This window comes from Vulpes vulpes, chromosome 14, assembly GCF_048418805.1.
Source record: "Vulpes vulpes isolate BD-2025 chromosome 14, VulVul3, whole genome shotgun sequence".
NCBI lineage: Eukaryota > Metazoa > Chordata > Mammalia > Carnivora > Canidae > Vulpes > Vulpes vulpes.
Genome location: NC_132793.1, coordinates 75,514,398 through 75,535,863, shown reverse-complemented (window position 1 = coordinate 75,535,863; position 21,466 = coordinate 75,514,398). Strand labels below are relative to the sequence as shown.

The 21,466-nt window shown below is 44.1% G+C and overlaps 1 protein-coding gene across 1 annotated transcript in view; it reads left to right on the top strand.

Annotated features, from left to right (window-relative positions):
- The first annotated feature begins 10,916 nt into the window (after positions 1-10,916).
- JMY (junction mediating and regulatory protein, p53 cofactor) overlaps positions 10,917-21,466 on the top strand; it is a 100,080-nt gene continuing 89,530 nt past the window's right edge. Inside the window, exon 1 of the mRNA XM_072736922.1 lies at positions 10,917-12,176. Coding sequence (XP_072593023.1) covers positions 11,148-12,176 — 1,029 coding nt within the window. The 5' untranslated portion in view covers positions 10,917-11,147. The remainder of the gene's footprint in view (positions 12,177-21,466) is intronic.

Here is a 21,466-nt window from a genome sequence, read left to right as displayed (position 1 = left end):
AAAAGTATACCTGAGGCAGAAGAGCCAATTTCTAGATTTAACACCTATTTTCATGACTGAATCATGTTGGATTTGATCAAAAGAAAGTTATTAGGGCAGCACGGGGGTGGGGGAGTGGGAGGTGGGGCCTCAGTGGTTTAGCGCCGTCTTCAGCCCAGGGCCTGATCCTGGAGACCCGGGATCGAGTCCCACGTCAGGCTGCCTGCGTGGAACCTGTTTCTCCCTCTGCCTGTGTCTCTGCCTCTCTCTGTGTCTCTCATGAATAAATAAATAAATAAAATCTTTAAAAAGAAAAAAGTTCTTAGTTTCAGTAAAGCAGAAGACTCAGAAAACAGTTTATAGAGAATTAAGGGAAAGTAATCAGTGAAAAAAGTAAAAACATGCAGGTATAGATTAGTCATTCCTGAAATTAGAGCAACACAGTAGTTTTCAACACTGCATCTATTTTAGAATCACCTGGGGCACTTTGAAAGTGCAGATTCCTGGGTCCCACCCTCTAAAGTTTTGATATAAATCATCTGGGGTGGGGTCAAGAATAGTGTTTTTAGATACTGCTAAGGATTAGAGCCACAGATTGTGAAGCAATAAAATAAGCCTGTAGCTGAAAGGCCCAAGGCCAGGAAATGAAGCTTTTGGGAGATTGGCTTATATTGTGAGCTTGAGAGGAAAAAGCTAGTGAAAAGAATAGTGCTGTAAATTTGAAGAGAAAGGAAATCATCAAAAGAACAGCAAAGTCAAGAGGGAAAAGTACTAAACACATAGGATGTACTGGTTGGGTGGGTTTCTAAAGAACTTAAAAATGTTGCCTGAAGCCTCAAGAACGACACAATTGCCATGCATTTAAAACAGCACGAAAGAATAGAAACCAAATCAGCACTTGGAGTCCTTTAGGGAGGTTTAGAGGGCACTTTCACTTGTTGATTTTATTTTTTCCACAATACTTAGATCCCACCCCCCCAAATTAAAAAGCACCTGAAATAATTTTTAATAGGTAACTTTTTAACGAGGATTTTATTTATTTTTTCACAAGAGACACACACACACACAGAGGCAGAGACACAGGCAGAGAGAGAAGCAGGCTCCATGCAGGGAGCCCGACGTGGGACTCGATCCTAGGACTCTGGGATCACACCTTGAGCCAAAGGCAGACGCTCAACCACTGAGCCACCCAGGTGTCCCTAATAGATAACTTTTAACAATCATTATATATAGATACTTAAAGTCTTAAAATGGATTAAAGTGTACAAACCCAATATTGGGCCTACAGTAAATTGATATATTAAGGGCATAGGAACTTAGGGTCATATTCATACCCTATTCATACCCTTTGGTCTAATTCTACTTTAAGATTACACCTCAAGGAAATGACCAGAAAGAAAAAAAAAGTCGTTTGTACAAAGATGGTCATAGAAACAATATTTATAATACTGGGAAGTTGGAAAAATCTCAAAAATTCAACAATAGCGTTAAGGCAAATAAACTGAAGTACATTATCAAGGTGGAAAACGATGGAACACAGAAATGTTAACTGAAGTGAAACAAAAAGACAACAAACCCCAATGTAGGGATGGCAACTATGCAAATCAGAGATGTGTGAATTAATAAAGATCAAAGAGTATGTAATATGAAGGGATGGTAAATAGTTATAACTTACTGTTCTTTCTCCATAAATCAGTTTAAAACCTGGATTTTTAACTAGAGCAAGAGACAGAATCTAGGACTTGCCTGTAGTAGAATTAACCATCATCGAGCTTATTCTTGAACTTTCTGTGACCAGTATTTTTCTCCCACTGGCGCAATGCAGTTTAGCACCCACAAAATAACTGGGCACATAAGCAGGGAGGAACAGTTTTGAATCAGTGATATCAAGCCAGTGTTTTGAAAAATGGGTGCAGGGGATCCCTGGGTGGCTCAGCGGTTTAGCGCCTGTCTTTGGTCCAGGGAGCGATCCTGGTAGACCTGGGATCGGGTCCTGCGGTCGGGCTCCGGGGGCATGGAGCCTGCTTCTCCCTCTGCCTGTGTCTCTGCCTCTCCCTCTTTCTCTCTCTCTCTCTATGTCTATCATGAATAAATAAATAAATAAAATCTTAAAAAAAAAAAAAAGAAAGAAAAATGGGTGCAGCAAAGGATATATTGGGAAAAAATGCCAAGTTCAGATTTGTAGAAGACATTCTTTCCCTTTCCTTTTCACGCCAAACAAGCAGTGGCATATACGTACATGGTAACTTTTGTTATAACCAAAGAGAAGATCAAATGGGATGGAATGTTTGATTTCTTTCAAATTCTGAACCATCTCAAACATAACCAAGAAGTATGGAGTATAATACCAGGCACTCAATAACCAGATTTAGCCAATGTGAATATTTGGAAGTCCTTTTTGCATCCCTCTCCAGTCCTATTTATCTCTTTCCTTCAAGGAAAAACATTTGGATCTTGGTGTGTGTCTTGCCCTTGCATTTTAAAATATTTTTACCACATAAGTATAGATCTATAAATAATATAGAATGTCACTTTGCTTATTTAAAAAATTGAAATAAGGGGCGCCTGGGTGGCTCAGTCGTTGAGAGTCTGCCTTTGGCTCAGGTTGTGATCCTGGAGTCCTGGAATTGAGTTCCACATCGGGTGCCCCACAGGGAGCCTGCTTCTCCCTCTGCCTGCGTCTCTCATGAATAAAAAAATAAAATCTTAAAAAAAATGGAAATGGCCTCATAACATATATATCTGAGTGCAACTTCTTGTTTTTTCATTCAACATTGCTTTTGAAATATACCCGTTAGGGATCCCTGGATGGCTCAGTGGTTAAGCATCTGCGGGTGTGGTCCTAGAGTCCTGGGATCAAGTCCCACGTTGGGCTCCCTGCATCAAGTCTGCTTCTCTCTCTGCTTGTGTCTCTGCCTCTCTCTCCATGTCTCTCATGAATAAATAAATAAATTTTTTTAAAAAAGAAATATAGCCATGTTAATATGTGTAGCTATAATTTTAATGACTGAATGGTATTTTTTAAGTGTGAATTTTATTAGGCACTACTTTTACAATACAGAAAAAATAATGAAAAAAATTCATGTATTTAAGATCAATTTCACCAAAGATTAGCATTGTGCCATAATGCCATACTAATATAGACCTTTTCCAAAGGAATAAAATTTTTACGTACAGTTGTAGCTTCTTGAGAGCAGTGGGGAAGAATCCAAATCCCATTTAGTATTTAGCTTAGAACTTACTCTAGAATTTCAAATCATTTCAAACAAAAAAATGAAGCTATACCCTGAAGATCTGCCTCAGGAGATTCGGGAAATCTATTTCTATTCTTAATTTCTGAAAATTATTCATGATAATCCACTCAAACTGAAGCCAGTTGCTGGAGTGTGAGCACTACTTCGTATCATATTTGTGCCCTCGATGTGTCATGAATCAATGAATAAATAGTACCAAGTTTTTTTTTAAAGCACAGATGGTGTTTGTGGCAGCCATGAGAATGTGCCTCTCAGATCTCCAGGCATAATACTAATGGGCCAGACTACTACGTTATGAATCCACCACAGTTCCCACAGGCTGCTCACAGCCAGCCAATGACCCAGTGAGGCAGAGAGACAGGAAACTCCTTTGGCAGGTGACATGGGCTTGAGGATTCCCCACTGGCCTAGTGAAACTTTCTTGGACTACCTTGCACTCTAGGATGCTTTCTATTGAAACTTCTTCCCCCCCCCCCCCCCGCCCCCCCTCACTATCTCTCCCCCTAGCTCTGGATTCCTCTCCTTTCTCCCTCACGGGTGTTTTCCCCCAAATCTTTTGCACATCCAATTGCCTCTTAAGTAACACAGTAATTAGGTGTATGGGTTTGAAAGGGTTCTCTAGATAGGTCATTAAGAATGAAAAGAGAAAATAATTATGTGCTCAAAGAATTAGGACATAAATATTTAGAATTAGGACTGGGATGCCTGAGTGGCTCAGTGATTGGGTGTCTGCCTTTGGCTCAGGGTGTGATCCTGGAGTCCCAGGATCAAGTCCTGCATACAGCTCCCTGCATGGAGCCTGCTTCTTCCTCTGCCTGTGTCTCTGCCTCTCTTTCTGTGTCACTCATGAATAAGTAAATAAAATCTTAAAAAAAAAAAAAAGAATTAGGAATTAGCTCAAGGATGTAAGTGATGACAACTTAAATGTTACATGAGGCCAGGAGAAGGAATATGTTCCCCAGGAAGGCCCAAAGGATTCACCATTCATAAGGGTGTTAGAAACGATCTGGTAAGTGGGGTCCCAGCATCACTATGAAGTGTAATGTGGCTCTCCTCTGAAGGCCAGGGTTAATGGCAGGAGAAGTGGTTATAGAATTTGGCTCCCTGATAGCCGAGAGGATAAAAAGGCCCTGGTGGTAGCATTTCACCATCAGAAGCCAGAGCGTCACAGTGCCCACGTTATGGGAGGTTAAGAGTACACCGCGTCTGGAGGGACAAATAGTTAAGCGATCAAAACACACTGTTCATATACATAGTCAAAATAGAGTGAGTGGATGAGTGGGAGGTTCAACCTCCTCCTTCAGTTACCCTGAAGGTCTCTTGCCCAGTTTCTGGCCTGAACTACTTTTCAGTTTTCAGACCTGGTGTTTATTGACTGAAGAGATAATTGGATCTCAGGGACAAGGACCCTGTAATACATAATGATTTCCCCAGTGCTTCCCCAAAGGGATCTAGGCCATGTACTAGAGTGACTATTCAAGGGGAAAGGAAAACGTTCAGACATTTCAAGCACTGTCAGAGACAGGGTCAAGTTGGCACTGATACGCAACAACCCAGAACTTTATCCCAGGCTCTGTATAATAGTGAGGACATACATACAAGGGACAGGTGGTAAATAGAGTAACAGCCAAAATCTGGGTCCCCTTGGTCTATGAACTCACCTGGTGCTCATTTTCCTAGTTCTCTAATTTGTAATTGGGATTGGCATATGCAGTGATTGGAGTGACCCACACATTGGACCTGTTGGTGAGAGCTATCATAGTGCAGAAGGCCAAGCAGAACCCTCTGAAATTGCCCTCACTCCCACCAAGATAGTGAATCAAAAACAATGTAACCTTGGAGAGGGATGGCAGAGATTAGTGCCACTCTTAAAGATGCAGGTGTGGTGGTCACTAGCATATCTCTGTTTAATTTGCTGGTCCTTGCAGAAACCAGATGAGCCCTGGAGATTATTGCCAGTTCAACCAAGAAATAGCCCTAATCACAGCCACCCAGCCAAATGTCTTTTTTGTGGGGGCAGATAATATGGTCTCTGGCATGTAGTATGCAGCCATTGGGCTGGTGAATGTATAGTCTTCTATCCTAGTCAGGAAAGAAGATCAAGAAACAGTTTGCTCCAGGACTGTGTTAACTTTCCCACATTCTGTCATAATGTAGCCTGAAGACATCTGGACCATCTGGACATATCACAGAAAATCATATTGATTCATTACATTGCTGACATCATGATGATTTGGCAGATGAGTAAGAGGGTACTAGTGTGTGCAGAACTGGTAAGACACATGTATGTCAAAGGGAGGGAACCATACTCTACAAAAATTCAGGCACTTGCCAACTCAGTAAAGTTTCTGCACATCCCATAGTCATGCCAGGACATTCCCTTCAAAGGAAAGGGCAAATCGTTGTATCATGAATCCACTACTACAATGACAGTTAAGCCTTCTTGGGCTTTGGAGACAACAGTTCTTGCTGTAGAGCAAGTAGCCCTGCTGTTTAGAACAAATGGTCTCAGCACACTCTATGGTATTTCAGTTGTTAACGAAATAGAAAAGGAGGTGGTGCGAAGTTTAGGACAAGTTCCAGGGAAAGAATCACAACACAGCCTACTGGGGTTATGAAGCAAGAATAGCTCCTAGTGACAGAACATAAAGACTCCTAACTCTGGGAAACGAACTAGGGGTGGTGGAAGGGGAGGAGGGCGGGGGGTGGGGGGGAATGGGTGAAGGGCACTGAGGGGGACACTTGACGGGATGAGCGCTGGGTGTTTTTCTGTATGTTGGTAAATTGAACACCAATAAAAATTAATTTATAAGAAAATAAATAAATAAAATCTTAAAAAAAAAAAAAAAAAGAATAGCTCCTAGCATGCTAGGATGCCCTGACAGAGCTGGAATGCATGACCTTCGGATACCAAGCAACCACAATTCTGGAGTTGTCCATCATCTGTTGGGAATAAGTCATAAAGTAAGATGGTCCCAGTAGCAATCCATCATAAGATGGAAATGGTACATCTGAGACTGAATATGAGCAGGAAGAAACGACACTGCAAGGGGCATGAAGAGAGGGTCTAGAACTTCATAGCATCTACTGTGTCCTATCATGGCATCCACTATATAGCAGTGTCCCTTCTGAGCTCACACCAGTGACCATATGGATCTCCCATCCAATCAGTTGAAGAAGGAGAACCTCCCCTTCACCTTGACAGCTTGGTTCATGGATCGGTTGATTTGGTATTAGGTGAAAACCAAAAGCGGGTGCTGTCTGCATTATATAAATCATTCAGTGGCTGTGAAAAATCATGATGAGACACTTTGTGAAAGATAAACCTTCCCAATGAGCAGAGCTTCAGGAGATGCACCTGGTCATCCACTTCATATGACAGAGAAAGTGATCTAAAGTCAAAACATATACGGGCTTTTGCCAATGGGGAATGGTCTGGGGCCTGGAAGGAGACAAATTTAAATATTAGAGATGAGAAAGTCTGGAAAAGAGACATGTAGACAGACATAAGAGTAGGAACAAGGTGTAAAGATTTTTATATTGTATTTTAATACTCATCAGAAAGTATCCACATGGTCTGGGAACCAAGTGACCAAGCTACAAAGTAACTGGACTAGTTGACATTCAGATGACACGATCACAGTGAAAGAGATGGAGGCTTTGCATGGGTCAAAAAAACACAACTTCCACCTATGAAGGCCAATCTGGTGGTTGCCTGCTTTGAATGACCATCCCACCAGCATCAGACACCAACACTGAGCCACCAACACTGAGGCTTTGCATGGGTCAAAAAAACACAACTTCCACCTATGAAGGCCAATCTGGTGGTTGCCTGCTTTGAATGACCATCCCACCAGCATCAGACACCAGCCACTGAGCTGCATTCCAGCTCTGTCAGGGCAGAATATGGCACTATTCTTTAAGGAGACTAACTGGTCACTTGGCAGCAAATGGACCACATGGGGCCATTTTCATCTTGGAAGAGGTAGCAGGTTTTCTCATAGGAATAGAAACTTAATCTGGGTATGGGTTTGCCTTTCCTGCCAGCACTATCAAGCTACTTACAGAATGTCTGATCTACAAACATGAATCAACATAGTATCTAATCAGGGAACTCATTTTACAGATCCACTGGTCATGCTATATAGTGCGTCATCTAGAGGCTGCTGGCTAAATAGAGTGGCCAAGGTACGGCTGCAGCACCAACTCAGTGGCAACACCTTGCAAGGATGGGGATACTATCCTCCAAAACATGTAAAAACACTGAATTACAGAACTCTATGTAGCACTATGTCCCAAGAGGAAGAATATACGGGTCCAGGAACCAAGGAGTGGAAGGAGGAGTGGCCTCACCATCACTTTGGATGACCAACTGAATTTTGCAAGGTTAGAGGTCCTGATCTTCAAAATGGTATGTTTTTTATCATGAGATAGCAAAGATTGCATTGAACTATAAGCTATAGCTGCCACTTGGACAATTTGGGCCCTTTATGGCCAGAAAGTAGCAGGCAAGGAGAGGAATCACCACCTTGTTAGGGGTAATTAACACTGATCCGCAGGAGGAGGCAGGGCTGTGTTGCATGATGGGAGCAGGGAGGAATGCGCATTGAATTCAGGTGGCCCATTGGATGCCTCTTGGACCGCTCTTTCCTAATTGTGACAAATGTAATGATGTAGGAATGGAGGCTATCCATGGGTAAGGTCACCAGGAGTCCAGAACCCCTCAGGAGTAGGAGCTTGGGAAACATCACGTGAGCCAGAGTGAGGGACTTTCGAACAGACAGTGCAGGAGAGAGATGACAAGTACCAGTTTTGGCTATGAGATCAACCACAGCCGCGAGGCCACAGTTTGTCTCTTCACCTCCCTCTTCTTTTTTTTTTTTTTTTTTTTAAAAGCTTTTTGTTCCATCATCATACTTGATTGATAATTCTCCTAGGTAAAGACTTTTTTTTTTTTTAATTTTTATTTATTTATAATAGTCACAGAAAAAGAGAGAGAGAGAGAGAGACAGAGACATAGGCAGAGGGAGAAGCAGGCTCCATGCACCAGGAGCCTGATGTGGGATTCGATCCCGGGTCTCCAGGATCGCACCCTGGGCCAAAGGCAGGCGCCAAACCGCTGCGCCACCCAGGGATCCCTCACCTCCCTCTTCTAACTTTCCCCTCCTCAAGAGGAGCCCGCCAGAGCCACGGAGGTGCTCCCCCAATGTGTCAGGAAGTGAATCCACTGAGCGCACAAGGTAAACTGTGGCAGACGTGCAGAGGCGGCAATCAGGTCATCCTTTAAGGACTCTGGGGCGCCTGGGTGGTGCAGTCCGTTAAGTGTTTGACTCTTGGTTTCAGCTCAGGTCATGATCTCAGGGTCATTGGATCAGGGTCATTGGGTCATTGGCTCAGTATGGAGTCGGCTTGAGTTTCTCTCTTCCTCTTCCACTTGCATGCACGCACTCTCTTTCTCAAATAAATAAATAAATAAATCTTAAAAAAAAAAAAGGACTCACTCCAGCTGCAAGGAATGTGATTAGCTGAGTCTCCAGCTTTGTTGTCTTGATAGTCAACTTCAGATTATCATCGGGTGCTTTTCTCAGGGCGGTCCCCCATCAATGACTGAGGAAGGCCTAATCATTCTTACTCGACGGGGCACTTCTTTTTTTTTTTTTTTTTTAATTTTTATTTATTTATTTATGATAGTCACAGAGAGAGGCAGAGACATAGGCAGAGACATAGGCAGAGGGAGAAGCAGGCTCCATGCACCGGGAGCCGGACGTGGGATTCGATCCCGAGTCTCCAGGATCGCGCCCTGGGCCAAAGGCAGGCGCCAAACCGCTGCGCCACCCAGGGATCCCTGTTATAAACTTTCAAAATTTGTGGTTCCACATCAAGAATTGTAAAAAAGGGATCCCTGGATGGCTCAGCGGTTTAGTGCCTGCCTTCTTCAGCCCAGGGCATGATTCTGGAGTCCCGGGATCGAGTCCCATGTTGGGCTCCCTGCATGGAGCCTGCTTCTCCCTCTGCCTGTGTCTCTGCCTCTCTCTAGTCTCTCAATAAATAAATAAAAATCTTAAAAAAAAATTTGTAAAAAAAAGTTTAAAAAACCTGTCCTGGATCCCTGGGTGGCTCAGCGGTTTGGCACCTGCCTTTGGCCCAGGGCACGATCCTGGAGTCCCAGGGTCCCGGGATCGAGTCCCACATCAGGCTCCCGGCATGGAGCCTGCTTCTCCCTCCTCCCGTGTCTCTGCCTCTCTATCATAAATAAATAAATAAATAAATATTTAACAAAACAAAACAAAACCTGCCCTTTCCCCTTTTTGTGCATCCTGCCCAAAGTAAAAAAAAAAAAAAAATTTTTTTTTTTTTTTTTCTCTAAGCAGATCTGTAGGTGTGTAATGTCCATCTGAGCAAAAGGGCTAAAACTTTTGGTTGTTTGTTCAGATGTCAGTGTACTGAAGTAAGTGTAGCTGACAATGCATCTTTAACCCAAATGGTTTTGCATAATCTGAGAAATATGGATAAAAGTAAAATTCCCGTTGTACTTTACCATGGATGCAGAATACCTGCACTATGAACTTGGTGCTAATAGGAGAGAATGCCAATAGTATAGATTATAAGATCCACCAGGCAATTTTTAAAAATGTGTTTCATCATAGTTCAGCATAATTCTTCAGAATCACATGATTTTTTTTCCTACGTGCATTTTGGGGTCTCTGGTAATTGAATACAACTTGAGAAGGGCTTACTCCGGTGACCTGGAAACGAGGTCCCCAAAAGAGCAAGCACACAGTGATGAAACCTGAAGCAATGAAGCCCCGCTGAGCTGAAACGGAAACATTCATTGTATTAGGACACGACTGAATTTTCATTTAACTTTGTTTTGTTGTTCCACTGGGCTGTCTTCAGATCTTAAATTGCGTTCCGGAGGTGTTACAGGAGAATTCACAGTCTGGGGTACGCCACTAAAGTCCAGCTCGCAGCCCGGGTAGTGTTTCTGAGCGCTTTCTGAATACAGTTACCTGTGCCCACTCCCCCGGGAGAAACGAGGCACATTTACATGTCAGGGTCCCTTCGAATGACCGGAGTTCGAAAAGCCTGGGGTTCCTACGCTTTTTTCCATTCCCCCCCGCCCCCCAGGCTCGAGGCCACCTGCACCGCAAGAAACACCTGCCCCGCGCTCACCGTCCCCGGAGCACCCGCTGCGCAACGAGGCTGCGCGGTAGGAAGGACGGGAGGGCGCTGCCGCTCCGGGGCGGGGGCGGGGCCGGCGCGGGGGCGGGGCCGGCGCGGGGGCGGGGGCGGGGCCGGCGCGCGCGGGCGGGGTGTGCGCGCCGCCGCCGCGCCGCCGCGTCACCAGCGTGCGGCACGTGCCCGTGTTTACGTCCCTCGTGGAGCAGCCGACGTCAGCAGCCAAATGGCAACATTGTGGCGCTCCTGAGGCTCGGAGTTTGGGAGACGCGTCTCTCCGTCAGGCCGGCTCGCGGCGGTCGGGCAGCGGAGGAGTGGGAGGAGGGGCGGGGAGCTCGGCCCGGGCGAGCGGCGGAGGCGCGCACATCGCCGGCCCCGGCCCCGCGGGGCCGCTCGTCGCCTTCCAAGAGCCGCAGACGCAGCGCCGCGGCCTCGCGCTGGGGGCGGCCGGGACCCGCGCGAGGCGCTGCGGCAACGCCGGGCTTGTAAACAGATCCAGCCGCACGTGACCATGTGAACTACCTGCTCCGGGGACGCGTATTGTCTTCGCCGCGCGCCGCTGCCACAAAGGAGCGCGGCGGCTTGGAGCGCGGAGCCCCGGGCGAGCGAGGCGAGGGAGCCGGCCGGCGCGCTAAGATGGCCGAAGGCGCCCGGCGCGGGTGAGCGGGGGGCGCGGTGCAGCCAGCCGGGGAGCCCTCGGGCGGGCAGGCCAGCGGCGCCTCCCCCGCGGCCACCATGTCGTTCGCGCTGGAGGAGACGCTCGAGTCGGACTGGGTGGCCGTGCGGCCGCATGTGTTCGACGAGCGCGAGAAGCACAAGTTCGTCTTCATTGTGGCCTGGAACGAGATTGAGGGCAAGTTTGCCATAACCTGCCACAACCGGACGGCCCAGAGGCAGAGGAGCGGCTCCCGGGAGCAGGCGGGGGCGCGAGGGGGCGCCGAGCCCGCAGCGCCAGCGCCCGACGGGGCCCGCGGGCCGGGCAGCCCAGCCGGCAGGGGCCGGCCCGAGGCCGCCGCCTCTGGGACTCCGGGCAGGAGCCCCGGGCCCCGGAGGAGCCCGGCCTGGGCGGACGGCGGCTCCCCGCGGAGCGCGCGCGGCCCTCGGGGCGACCCGTTGCTGCGCTGTGCGGCGGGCAGAGGGGCGGAGAGCCCCCTCAGGAGCCCGGGGCGCGCCCAGAGCGGGCCGGCCCGCAGGGGCTCCGAAGGCAGGGACGCGGCCGAGGCAGCCCCGCCGGCGCCCAGGGAGGCCCCGGTGTCCTCGGTGCGAGTCGTGAGCGCCTGCGGGGCGGTCTCCGAGGAGATAGAGGTGCTGGAAATGGTGAGGGAGGACGAGGTGGCCCCGGCGGCCCTGGCGCTCTCGGACGCAGAGCAGCCGCCCTCCGGCGCCGAGCTGGAGTCCCCGGCCGAGGAGTGCAGCTGGGCCGGGCTCTTCTCCTTCCAGGACCTGCGCGCTGTGCACCAGCAGCTGTGCTCGGTGAACTCGCAGCTGGAGCAGTGCCTGCCCGTGTTCCCCGAGGAGCCCTCTGGCATGTGGACCGTGCTGTTCGGGGGCGCCCCAGAGATGACCGAGCAGGAGATCGACACTCTGTGTTACCAGCTCCAGGTCTACCTGGGCCACGGCCTGGACACCTGCGGCTGGAAGATCCTGTCCCAGGTGCTTTTCACCGAGACCGACGATCCCGAGGAGTATTATGAAAGCCTGAGCGAGCTGCGGCAGAAGGGCTACGAAGAAGTGCTTCAGCGGGCCCGGAAGCGCATCCAGGAGGTAAGAACCCAGGCTGGGCTGCACCTCCCTGCTCCTGGTTACTCGCTGCTGGAGGCTGGCGCCTCGCCCCGGGCTCGGAGCGTTTGGGAAACTTGTTCTACCGGGCAAGAGGAAGACGGCGGGTTCCTTACCGATCTACCCCTTACTTTGAGTGGTGGGAAAACCGTGACATTCCCTAAAGGAACTTGCATAAGTCTTTGGAATTCCTCTTCCCATATATCAGATAGGTTCTGTAGCACAGGGGACGTGTTTACTACTCAGTGCTGGAAGTTGATTAAAGCCACTCAGATAAAAAGGCGTCCCAGAGACATTCAGCGTTCCTTTCTCTTTTTGCCTCTTTTCCAGCAATGACTGCCCATATAGTAATCCTACTTTTTTGATGTCCTCTTCATTTATTCAGAATAGTTTGTACTAGAGAATGAAGTCGGTCTTTTTTTTTTTTTTCCTAATTTCCATTTGTAGTTTGTCAACTTAGGCAAATTTTAAATTCATTTTCCTTCAAATGAGCGCCTTGTCGAAATGAAGAAGCACCAACTCTCAGTGGGATGCTGAAATTTTTAAAGGTTTATGCATAGTCTCAAGTCTTTAGAGCTGGCTGCTTAACTCCTGTTTTAGGGATGAAAAAGGTCTTGGGCAGGAATGCTTTTACTTTTGTACTTGTAAAAGTAATATAAAGCTTATTCAAAGTATCTTACACTTAAAATTACAGGAAATAATGGAAAAGGTCTGCATGGGTATGCATGAGGACGGCTATAATTTGTAGGATATGCATAATTTGAGGTCAGTCCTAACAGCTTCTGATGAAGGAACTGTACTAAATAAAAAAGTATTTTAAAGTACATTTTAGTTTTTGGGTCACCCGGCTGGCTCAGTCGATAGAGCATGCAACTCTTTACTTTGGGGTTGTGAATTTGAGCCCCACATTGGATGTAGAGATTACTTAAAAATAAAAAAATCTTGAAAAATATATACTTTAGTTTTCCCTAATGGGCACTACAGATACTTCTTGAAAGCTATTTTTAGTACTAGTACCAGTTGAGATTAGAGGTGGGGTGGGGAAATGCCCGTTTTTATGGTGTTTATATTCCTGACATTGTGTTGTCATCTGTTAGCCTTGCCTGTGTTTATTGAATACTTGAATCCTGCTATAAAGGCTAGGAAGTTAGTACCTTCCTGGTTTCTACATGGAATAGTACATATTTTTCATTGCTAAATTTGGGGGCTTAGGAAAAAAAAAATTTTCTCCCTTACCTACAGTGCTCTCTGACAATTTCCTGGTTTTCACTCCTTCCAGTTTACTTTGTGCTAAGTATCACCACCCACCAAGTAACACCCACCAAGTAATGTGATCAGAGAGTTCTAGGGATCGGTTTTTATTTCCTTCTTTATTATCTACTTCTGGAGTCTGTGTTCTACTTTAATTCATTTTGAAAGGAAATGACAAATTTTAAATGGTCATGTACATTCTCATTCTCTTTTGAGTTTTGTTAATACTGACCTGTGTTTCTTTCCTTTCTTTTTTTTTTTTTTAATTCTTTTAAATGATTTTATTTGTTCATGAGAGGCAGAGACACAGGCAAAGGGAGAAGCAAGCTCCTGAGCTGGAGGCAGACGCTCAACCACTGAGCCACCCAGGCATTCCAACCTGTATTTCTTTTTTAACTGCGTGGACAAAACTAGTACTTCTTTCTCTTATACTTGTTTGTTAAGCTTTATATTTCTTTTATTTTTTTTTTTAAGATTTTACTTGCTTGAGAGAGCGGGTGCACACAAGCTGGGGTTTGGGAGGAGGCGGTGGGAGAGGGAGAGAAACAGATTCCCTGCAGAGCAGAACTCCTGGGGAGGGCGGGGCTTCATCCCCCTGGGATGGAGCCCTTAGAGGAAGGCAGATGCTTAACCAACTTACTGAGCCACCCAGGCACGCCTAAACTTTATATCTTATATATATGATGTAGACTTTTTTAGTTTTAATTTCATTGACATTCAGAAAAAGTAATTTTTACCTGTCCAAATAGGGTAAAAAATGGAAGTTGCCAAAGAATAGTTAATTACAGTTTCTGGAACTCTTTCATGGGGGTGGAGGGTTACATTTTTTTAAAAAGACGATCTTTTCCTAATTAAGGTTATATTGACCATGATACTGCATTCTCTTTAACACAAAGAAATTGAAAAATTTAAGGAGTATTTTGTGTTCTGAAAGATCACTCAAATGAAGTTTATTATAAATTCATTGGAAATTTTATATATATAAATTGTTGGTGCTTCATTTTGTTGATTCGAATGGTTTTTGAAAAATATCAAGACAACAAATAGGTTAAGTTTATATTGAAAGAAGTGAAGCTCTGGGGAGAAAGGGTGGTATGATTAATTAGTAATGTCTGCTGTAGGCAGGATAATTGGAGTGTAAGAGCATGCCAGCGTGTTTTTTTGTTGTTCCTTAGCTGCTTAAATTTTTTTACTATTGTAAGAGTTTGCAGTAACTTTTTTTAGGTAAGATATTTAAGAAATTGTGTCATTTTTGTGCTGTTTATTATATTTAGTAGTCATATGTAATTTACTGTTTTTTTTTCCCAATTCTGCAGTTGACTTAATTTGTGGAAGTGGCTATAGGTGTTCAAGCCAGGTGTATCTGATAAATCAAACATTCTTAGGTATGTTATAGGTATTTCTTAGGTATATGTTACTTAGAAAATTTATTTCTTAGGAATATGTTACTTAGAAAATTTAGTCTTTTGATTGTTTTTCCTTTAATTTCTCTCGTTCTATTTTCGCCCCTCCCCCCCATATTCTTTTTCCTATCTAAAGAGTTCAGCTTAAAGACCACACCTGTTTTTGTTCAAAAATGGTCAGTCAGTTGTGGAAAGGAGGTTATTTATTTTTAAAGGTTTTATTTATTCATGAGAGACACACAGAAGCAGAGGGAGAAGCAGGCTCCATGCAGGGAGCCCAACGTGGGACTTGATCCTGGGTCTCCAGGATCACACCGTGGCCCAAAGGTGGCGCTAAACCGCTGAGCCACCCAGGCTGCCCTTTTTTTTTTTTTTTTTTTTTAAAGTAGAACAGACTGTACAACTAGATTTTAAACTTCTCAAGGTCACTGGCCTTGACAGTATCTTGGAATTCTCTTTGCCATCCCTAGTTCAGGGCCATACATCTTGTCAGCACTCTAGGATTTGTAGACCAAAGCCAGAAGTGTTTTTATTTTTGTTGTTGCCTTTTAGCGTTACAAGTATTTAGTTTTTAAAATATTTTATCAGAGAGAGAGCGCGAGCGCTTAAGCACGGGTAGCATGCTACAGTGGGGGTGTGAGCAGAGGGTGAGAGGGAGAAGTAGACTGACTCCCAGTAGAGTGTGGAGCCTGACTTGAAGCTAGATCTCAGGACTCAAACATGAATTTAGCTAAAGTCAGACACTTATTGACCGAACCATCCACGCACCTTCCCCTGCCCCCCAGCGTTAGAAGAATTTAACCAGAAGAAGAGTCTTTTTGATTTAAAGTTTTGGGTACATAAAATTTTATAAACTGATAAATGTAAATTCTGCATAAGGGACCATGGCATTTAGAAACTGAGAGTAAAATCTTTTAAAACTGTAAATAACTTTCTAAATAAGGGGTCTTTTTTTTTTTTTTTTTAAGATTTTATTTATTTCTTCATGAGAGACAGAGAAAGGCAGAGACACAGGCAGAGGGAGAAGCGGGCTCCATGTGGGGAGCCGATGTGGGACTCAATCCCGGGACTCCAGGATCACACCCTGAGCCGAAGGCAGGCACTCAACCACTGAGCTACGCAGGTGTTCCTAAATAAAGGGTCTTTATTTGGGTTTGGGAATTCCTTATAAATTGAGGGGAGCTATAGTTGGATTTTAATGGGGGTGCCATAAACTAAAATGCTAATTTTATATGTGTTTTTGGAGAGAGCCTTTTATCAGATTCTTTAAGATGTTCTTCAAAAAGAACTTTAAAACCATAATTGTGTATCATTTGCTTTGTAAACTTTGGGCATACCTCTATTGGAGCTTAAGTTTTAGAATACACTTATGATTTAATATGGGGTTATAAGAAGTACTTTTATATCTTTGTTTTGTGAAATATTGAATAAAACTTAGTTTTCTGCTAAACATTTTTTGTTAATGATTCACAAATTTTGTCAACTGACTGGAAATGATAGTTTGAGGAGCTATAATTCATATAATAATAATGAGAAATTTTATTTTAAAACATTTAAATATTTTAAATATTATTATAAATATTGTTATGTTTATTAAATATTTTTAATGATTTATTTATTTTGAGAGAGAGGAGGGAGGGGCAAGGGGAGAGAATCAAGCCAACTCTGCTGAGGGAGGATCCTGACAGGGGGTTGGATCCCACAACCCAGTAGATTGTGACATGAGCCGAAATGCAAGTCAGGTGCTTAACCTCCTGAGCCACCCAGGTGCCCCACTGATAAATTTTTAGATAACATAGGAATTGTAAGGTTGTGTGCTACTTTGGGCCTTAATCTTAGAATTTATTACGTGGTAGGTTTGTTTTGGATTTTCACAAGGATTTGCTCTAAGGAGTGCTATTTATTTACCAAGTACTCAATCCATCCCTGAATGAATCAAGTGCCACCAAGGCCTCTTCGAATGTTTTCAGCAGTAGTCTTAGTTGTTGATCAGAACTGAGGATTATATTATATAATGTATGTGCATGAGTGACCCATACCATGGCTTACTTACTTTGATGACCTGGATTTTGTAAATAATGGTTTCTGTATAAGGACAACTATCGTTGAAATGGTTATGGTCCTTTAGATAGTAAACCTTAACTATGGTGGTAGTCTTAAGATCTAAAACAGTGTTCTTGGAATTTATACAACTGTTAAGCTAACTTCTTCCCAGTTGGTTTTAACTTATGTCTAGTAAAAAAACAAACAGCCAACAAACAAACACTGAGAGCAGCTTGTATGTTTGTAAGTAGCCATGTAAGGCATGCTGTAGACACAGCCTACCTAGTGTTTGGAGTTAGAAAGACCTGGTTTCCAGATAGAACTCACCACTTCAGCGGCCTGCTTAACCTTTTGAAACAGGGAAAAGGGGGAAGAAACTTAAGATAGAGATTTAAGTAGGACATTATGAAAAAGTGCTTAACAAAGTGGCGAGTATAAAAGGCGGTTTCCAGAAAGTGTTCTTTTCTTTCCTGTAATGAGGATTCTCCAGAGTTTTCACCTCAACATTTTTTTTTCTTTTTTTCTTTTTTTTAGGGAATGGAACTAATACTTATTGGCACTACTTAGGTATTGGTGTTTTATGTTTACTATCTCTTTTCTTTCGCCCACTCTCTTTTCAGATAAATGGTGTTTTGGGTGTTTTTTTGAGATTTTATTATTTGACAAAGCACAAGCAGGGGGAGCAGCAGGCAGAGGGAAAAGGAGAAGCAGGCGCCTTGCAGAGTAGGGAGCCTGATATGGGGCTCCATCTCAGGACCCTGGAATCGTGACCTGAGCCGGAGGCAGCCACTTGACCAACTGGCTGAGCCACTCAGATACCCCCAGATAAATTTTATACCTATGTTACTGAAACATAAGTTGAAACTTAAAGATGTTGGATTTGGCCAACCTTAAACAGCTAAGACCAGCTAAGAGGTAATCAAACAGATTCAAATGTAGATTTGTCTGAATCCAAACATGTGCCTTTTCTGCCCTGCCTTGTTTCTGTGAAGACATTAGAAGGGATGTCAGTCTCCTGAGAATGAGTCAGTTCAATAATGGCTTTTAAGATAACCTGTTTGTTTAATTTCAAATTAGTTACGATAGGCATGGTCTGGGACAGAATCTCATGTTGTGTTACAGAAGAGATTGCCAAGGTATGCAAGCATGAGTTTATGTTAGACGAGAGTGCCCAGTTGCCATTTTCCTTGTGTTGTTAAAATGTCTTGGCTGTGGGATCCCTGGGTGGCGCAGTGGTTTGGTGCATGCCTTTGGCCCAGGGCGTGATCCTGGAGACCCGGGATTGAATCCCACGTCGGGCTCCCAGTGCATGGAGCCTGCTTCTCACTCTACCTCTCTCTGTGTGTGACTATCGTAGATTAAAAAAAAAAAAAAAGACTCGGCTGTAAATGACTGCTGACTTCTGAGGTTATTTAACATAAGGGGCAGGAAGCTCTAGAAAGAATGCTTACCATCTCTCCCCCCAATTATGATTTTCATAATTTTTCTGGAAAATTAAAATTATAAAACTCTGGAGCAACACTGACATCCCAAATATATATATTAGAGAAATCAGTCTTTTGTGAGCCCAAGGATGGTTGTCTTTGATTGGACGATGTGCCGTGACCCATGATTTGGTATAAATAGTAGAAGCAGACTCAGTAAGGCTGTAATGTAGTTGCAGTTGAGAGAGGTGATATGCCTGTATATTCCCATAAAAATAGTGTAAACACAGTTGAGGAATAACGAAGCTGAGTGAATTTTGTGGCATTCTTGAAAGTTAGGACCAAAGACTTGAAAGGTAGAGGCTGTGAAAACAGTGACTTAGGTACTAATCATCTTCTTCATTCCTGTGCCCAAATAAACTTGGCCGTTTTTCACATCACTGAAGAAAGAGAAGTATAGAAAAGATAAATCTTTTAAGGTTAGCGCATCTATAATGTAGAAATGTGGAGGCTGGTGGCAGGATAGCAGCAGCCTTCACGATAGCTGATTTATGTGTGGTGCTTTGTCTGCTTGCTGTTTAAATCCACCAGATAGTTCACAGACTTGAAATCAGGCATGTTTCCTTTTTGCTAAAACAAGGCCAACTTGGACAAACAGTTGACCAATGGGAGTTCAAGGGTATGTGTTGGGGGGGGGCGGGTAGAAGGGACAATGTGAGTGGGAGGTGAGGTTTGGTTTGTCAAACATAACAATTGTTTGAATTAGCAATCTTCACCCTCCAAATCTTCACATGAACTTTATAATCAGTCTCTCACTGTTCTCCATTGCTTTATTTGACCTCATTGACTATGGAATACTGCTGGAAGCGGGAAGTGAAAGCAAAAGGTGGCCTTCCGCTGATGGTTAAATGCCTGTGTGCTTACTTTTTTGCAATGGAAAGTTTCCTGTGGCTCTTTTCACTCTTTAATAGGCCCTGCTCCCTCTGAATCTGTCCAGTTCCCTCACTTGTTGATGGGAGAAAATTAAAGTTGCAGTGCTAAGAGAATGCAATGAAGACTAATAGTTCTTGGTGCTATTTTTTTTTTTTTTTGATAGAAGTGTTGAAGCTTGGCCTTGCAAGCCTCTTGTATTGGACTGTAAGTAGCCTTAACACAGAGTAAGTTATTAAAGCTCCACAGAAGCATAGAACGATTCATTCAGCAAAAAGCTGGAAAATTTTGTGATGTTTCGTAAATGTAGAAAATTGCCTTTTTATGCTGGTTCTTGAATTTCATTTTTATTTTTTTTATTTTTTTATTATTTATTTATTTATTTATTTATTTATTTATTTATTTATTTATTTATTTATTTATTTTGTGATAGAGAGAGAGAGAGAGAGGCAGAGACACAGGCAGAGGGAGAAGCAGGCTCCAAGCACCGGGAGCCCGACATGGGATTCGATCCCGGGTCTCTAGGATCGCGCCCTGGGCCAAAGGCAGGCGCCAAACCGCGGCGCCACCCAGGGATCCCTCATTTTTATTTTTTTAAAGACTATTTTAGAAAAAGAGTGTGTAGGTCAGGGGGAGAGTAAGAGAATTCCAAGCAGACTTCCTGCTGAGCATGGTGCAGGCGGCGGGGCTCCATCCCATAACCCTAAGACCAGTACCTAAGTTGAAATGAAGAGTGGATGCCCAGCTGAATTTTAAATTTTATGTAGTTATAATTGCATATGATAAACTGTTCATACTGTGGTAAAGGAGGATCCCTGGGTGGCGCAGCGGTTTGGCGCCTGCCTTTGGCCCAGGGCGCGATCCTGGAGACCCGGGATCGAATCCCACATCGGGCTCCCGGTGCATGGAGCCTGCTTCTCCCTCTGCCTGTGTCTCTGCCCCTCCCTCCCTCCCTCTCTCTCTCTCTCTCTCTCTCTCTCTCTCATAAATAAATAAAAATTAAAAAAAAATACTGTGGTAAAGGTTTTATAGTATAGGCTGTGAAATAAAAATAGGCTGATAGGCTGGAGGGTGGTTTTAAGGATAAACGTATGAAGTTCATTTAATGATGTGAGGTTTTATTTTTAACTTTGAGGGTGATGGCTAAGGGCTTAGTTTATTCAAAAATATAGTGCATTCAGGTAGCATAAGTATAGGGAAACTACAGTGATAAACAAAACTGGTCATTTTCTTCAGGAGTAGTTTTAAATACAATTGGTTACCAAAGCAGCCTGCAGCTAGGAATTAGTTGAGGTAAGGGTTTTGTTTTTTTCGTTTTGTTTTGTTTTGTTTTTGAGGCACTGTATTTTTTTTAAGAAGCTCTAACTACACTATTGTTGGTTAGTGCTTAGGGAAAGAAAATTTACTGAATGTGCTCAGAAAAATCTGTATTTTTGTCCAAATTCTGATACTAGTGGCTTGACCTTAGCGCTGTCATTAACTGTCCTTGGTCTCAGTGTCCGAGGTAAGACCAAAGTTAGAGGTTAAGGATCCCCCAGGGTAGGGACCCTTGGGTGGCTCAGGGCATGATCCTGGGTCCAGATCAAGTCCCACATCAGGCTCCTCACAGAGAGCCTGCTTCTCCCCCCTGCTATGTCTCTACCTCTCTCTGCGTCTCTCATGAATAAATAAGACCTTTAAACAAACAAAAAAGGATCCCTAGGGTAGGTCACAGCTACAATATGGCAAGTGTTGGGACCTGAGCCATTTGTTTAATGTGCTTGTATCTAGATTTAGGTCCCTGCTGTAAGCTGACTGTTCAGATTGCAGCACTTCTAATTTTGCTAGAGTTTTCTAGGCTTTGAAAAAGTCCTAGTTAATTTTTTGGTTGCAGAGGGCATTAGAAGAGGACAGAAGTGTTTCTTCTTGTTGTTAAATTTGTTCTTTTGGCTTTGCTTTGTTCATTACCTGTTCTGGAAGGTGTTTCCCTCCCCCCAACCTTTGGTATATTTCACTATGGTTTCTAGTATTAAAAATGCTTTTCCATCAGTTTTTGATAACTTGAAGTTACATTTACAAAGCAAATGGTTAGTTACTAAAATTATTTAAGCTTTTCTTCCTCTTCACCTTCTTACCGAGGTGTGTCTCTTCTCTTTATTGACACCACTGGGTCCATGACTAGAGGGACCTGTGTGTAGTTAAGTATGTGAGGTTTTGATTTTCAGTCATCAGAGTAACCTTTATT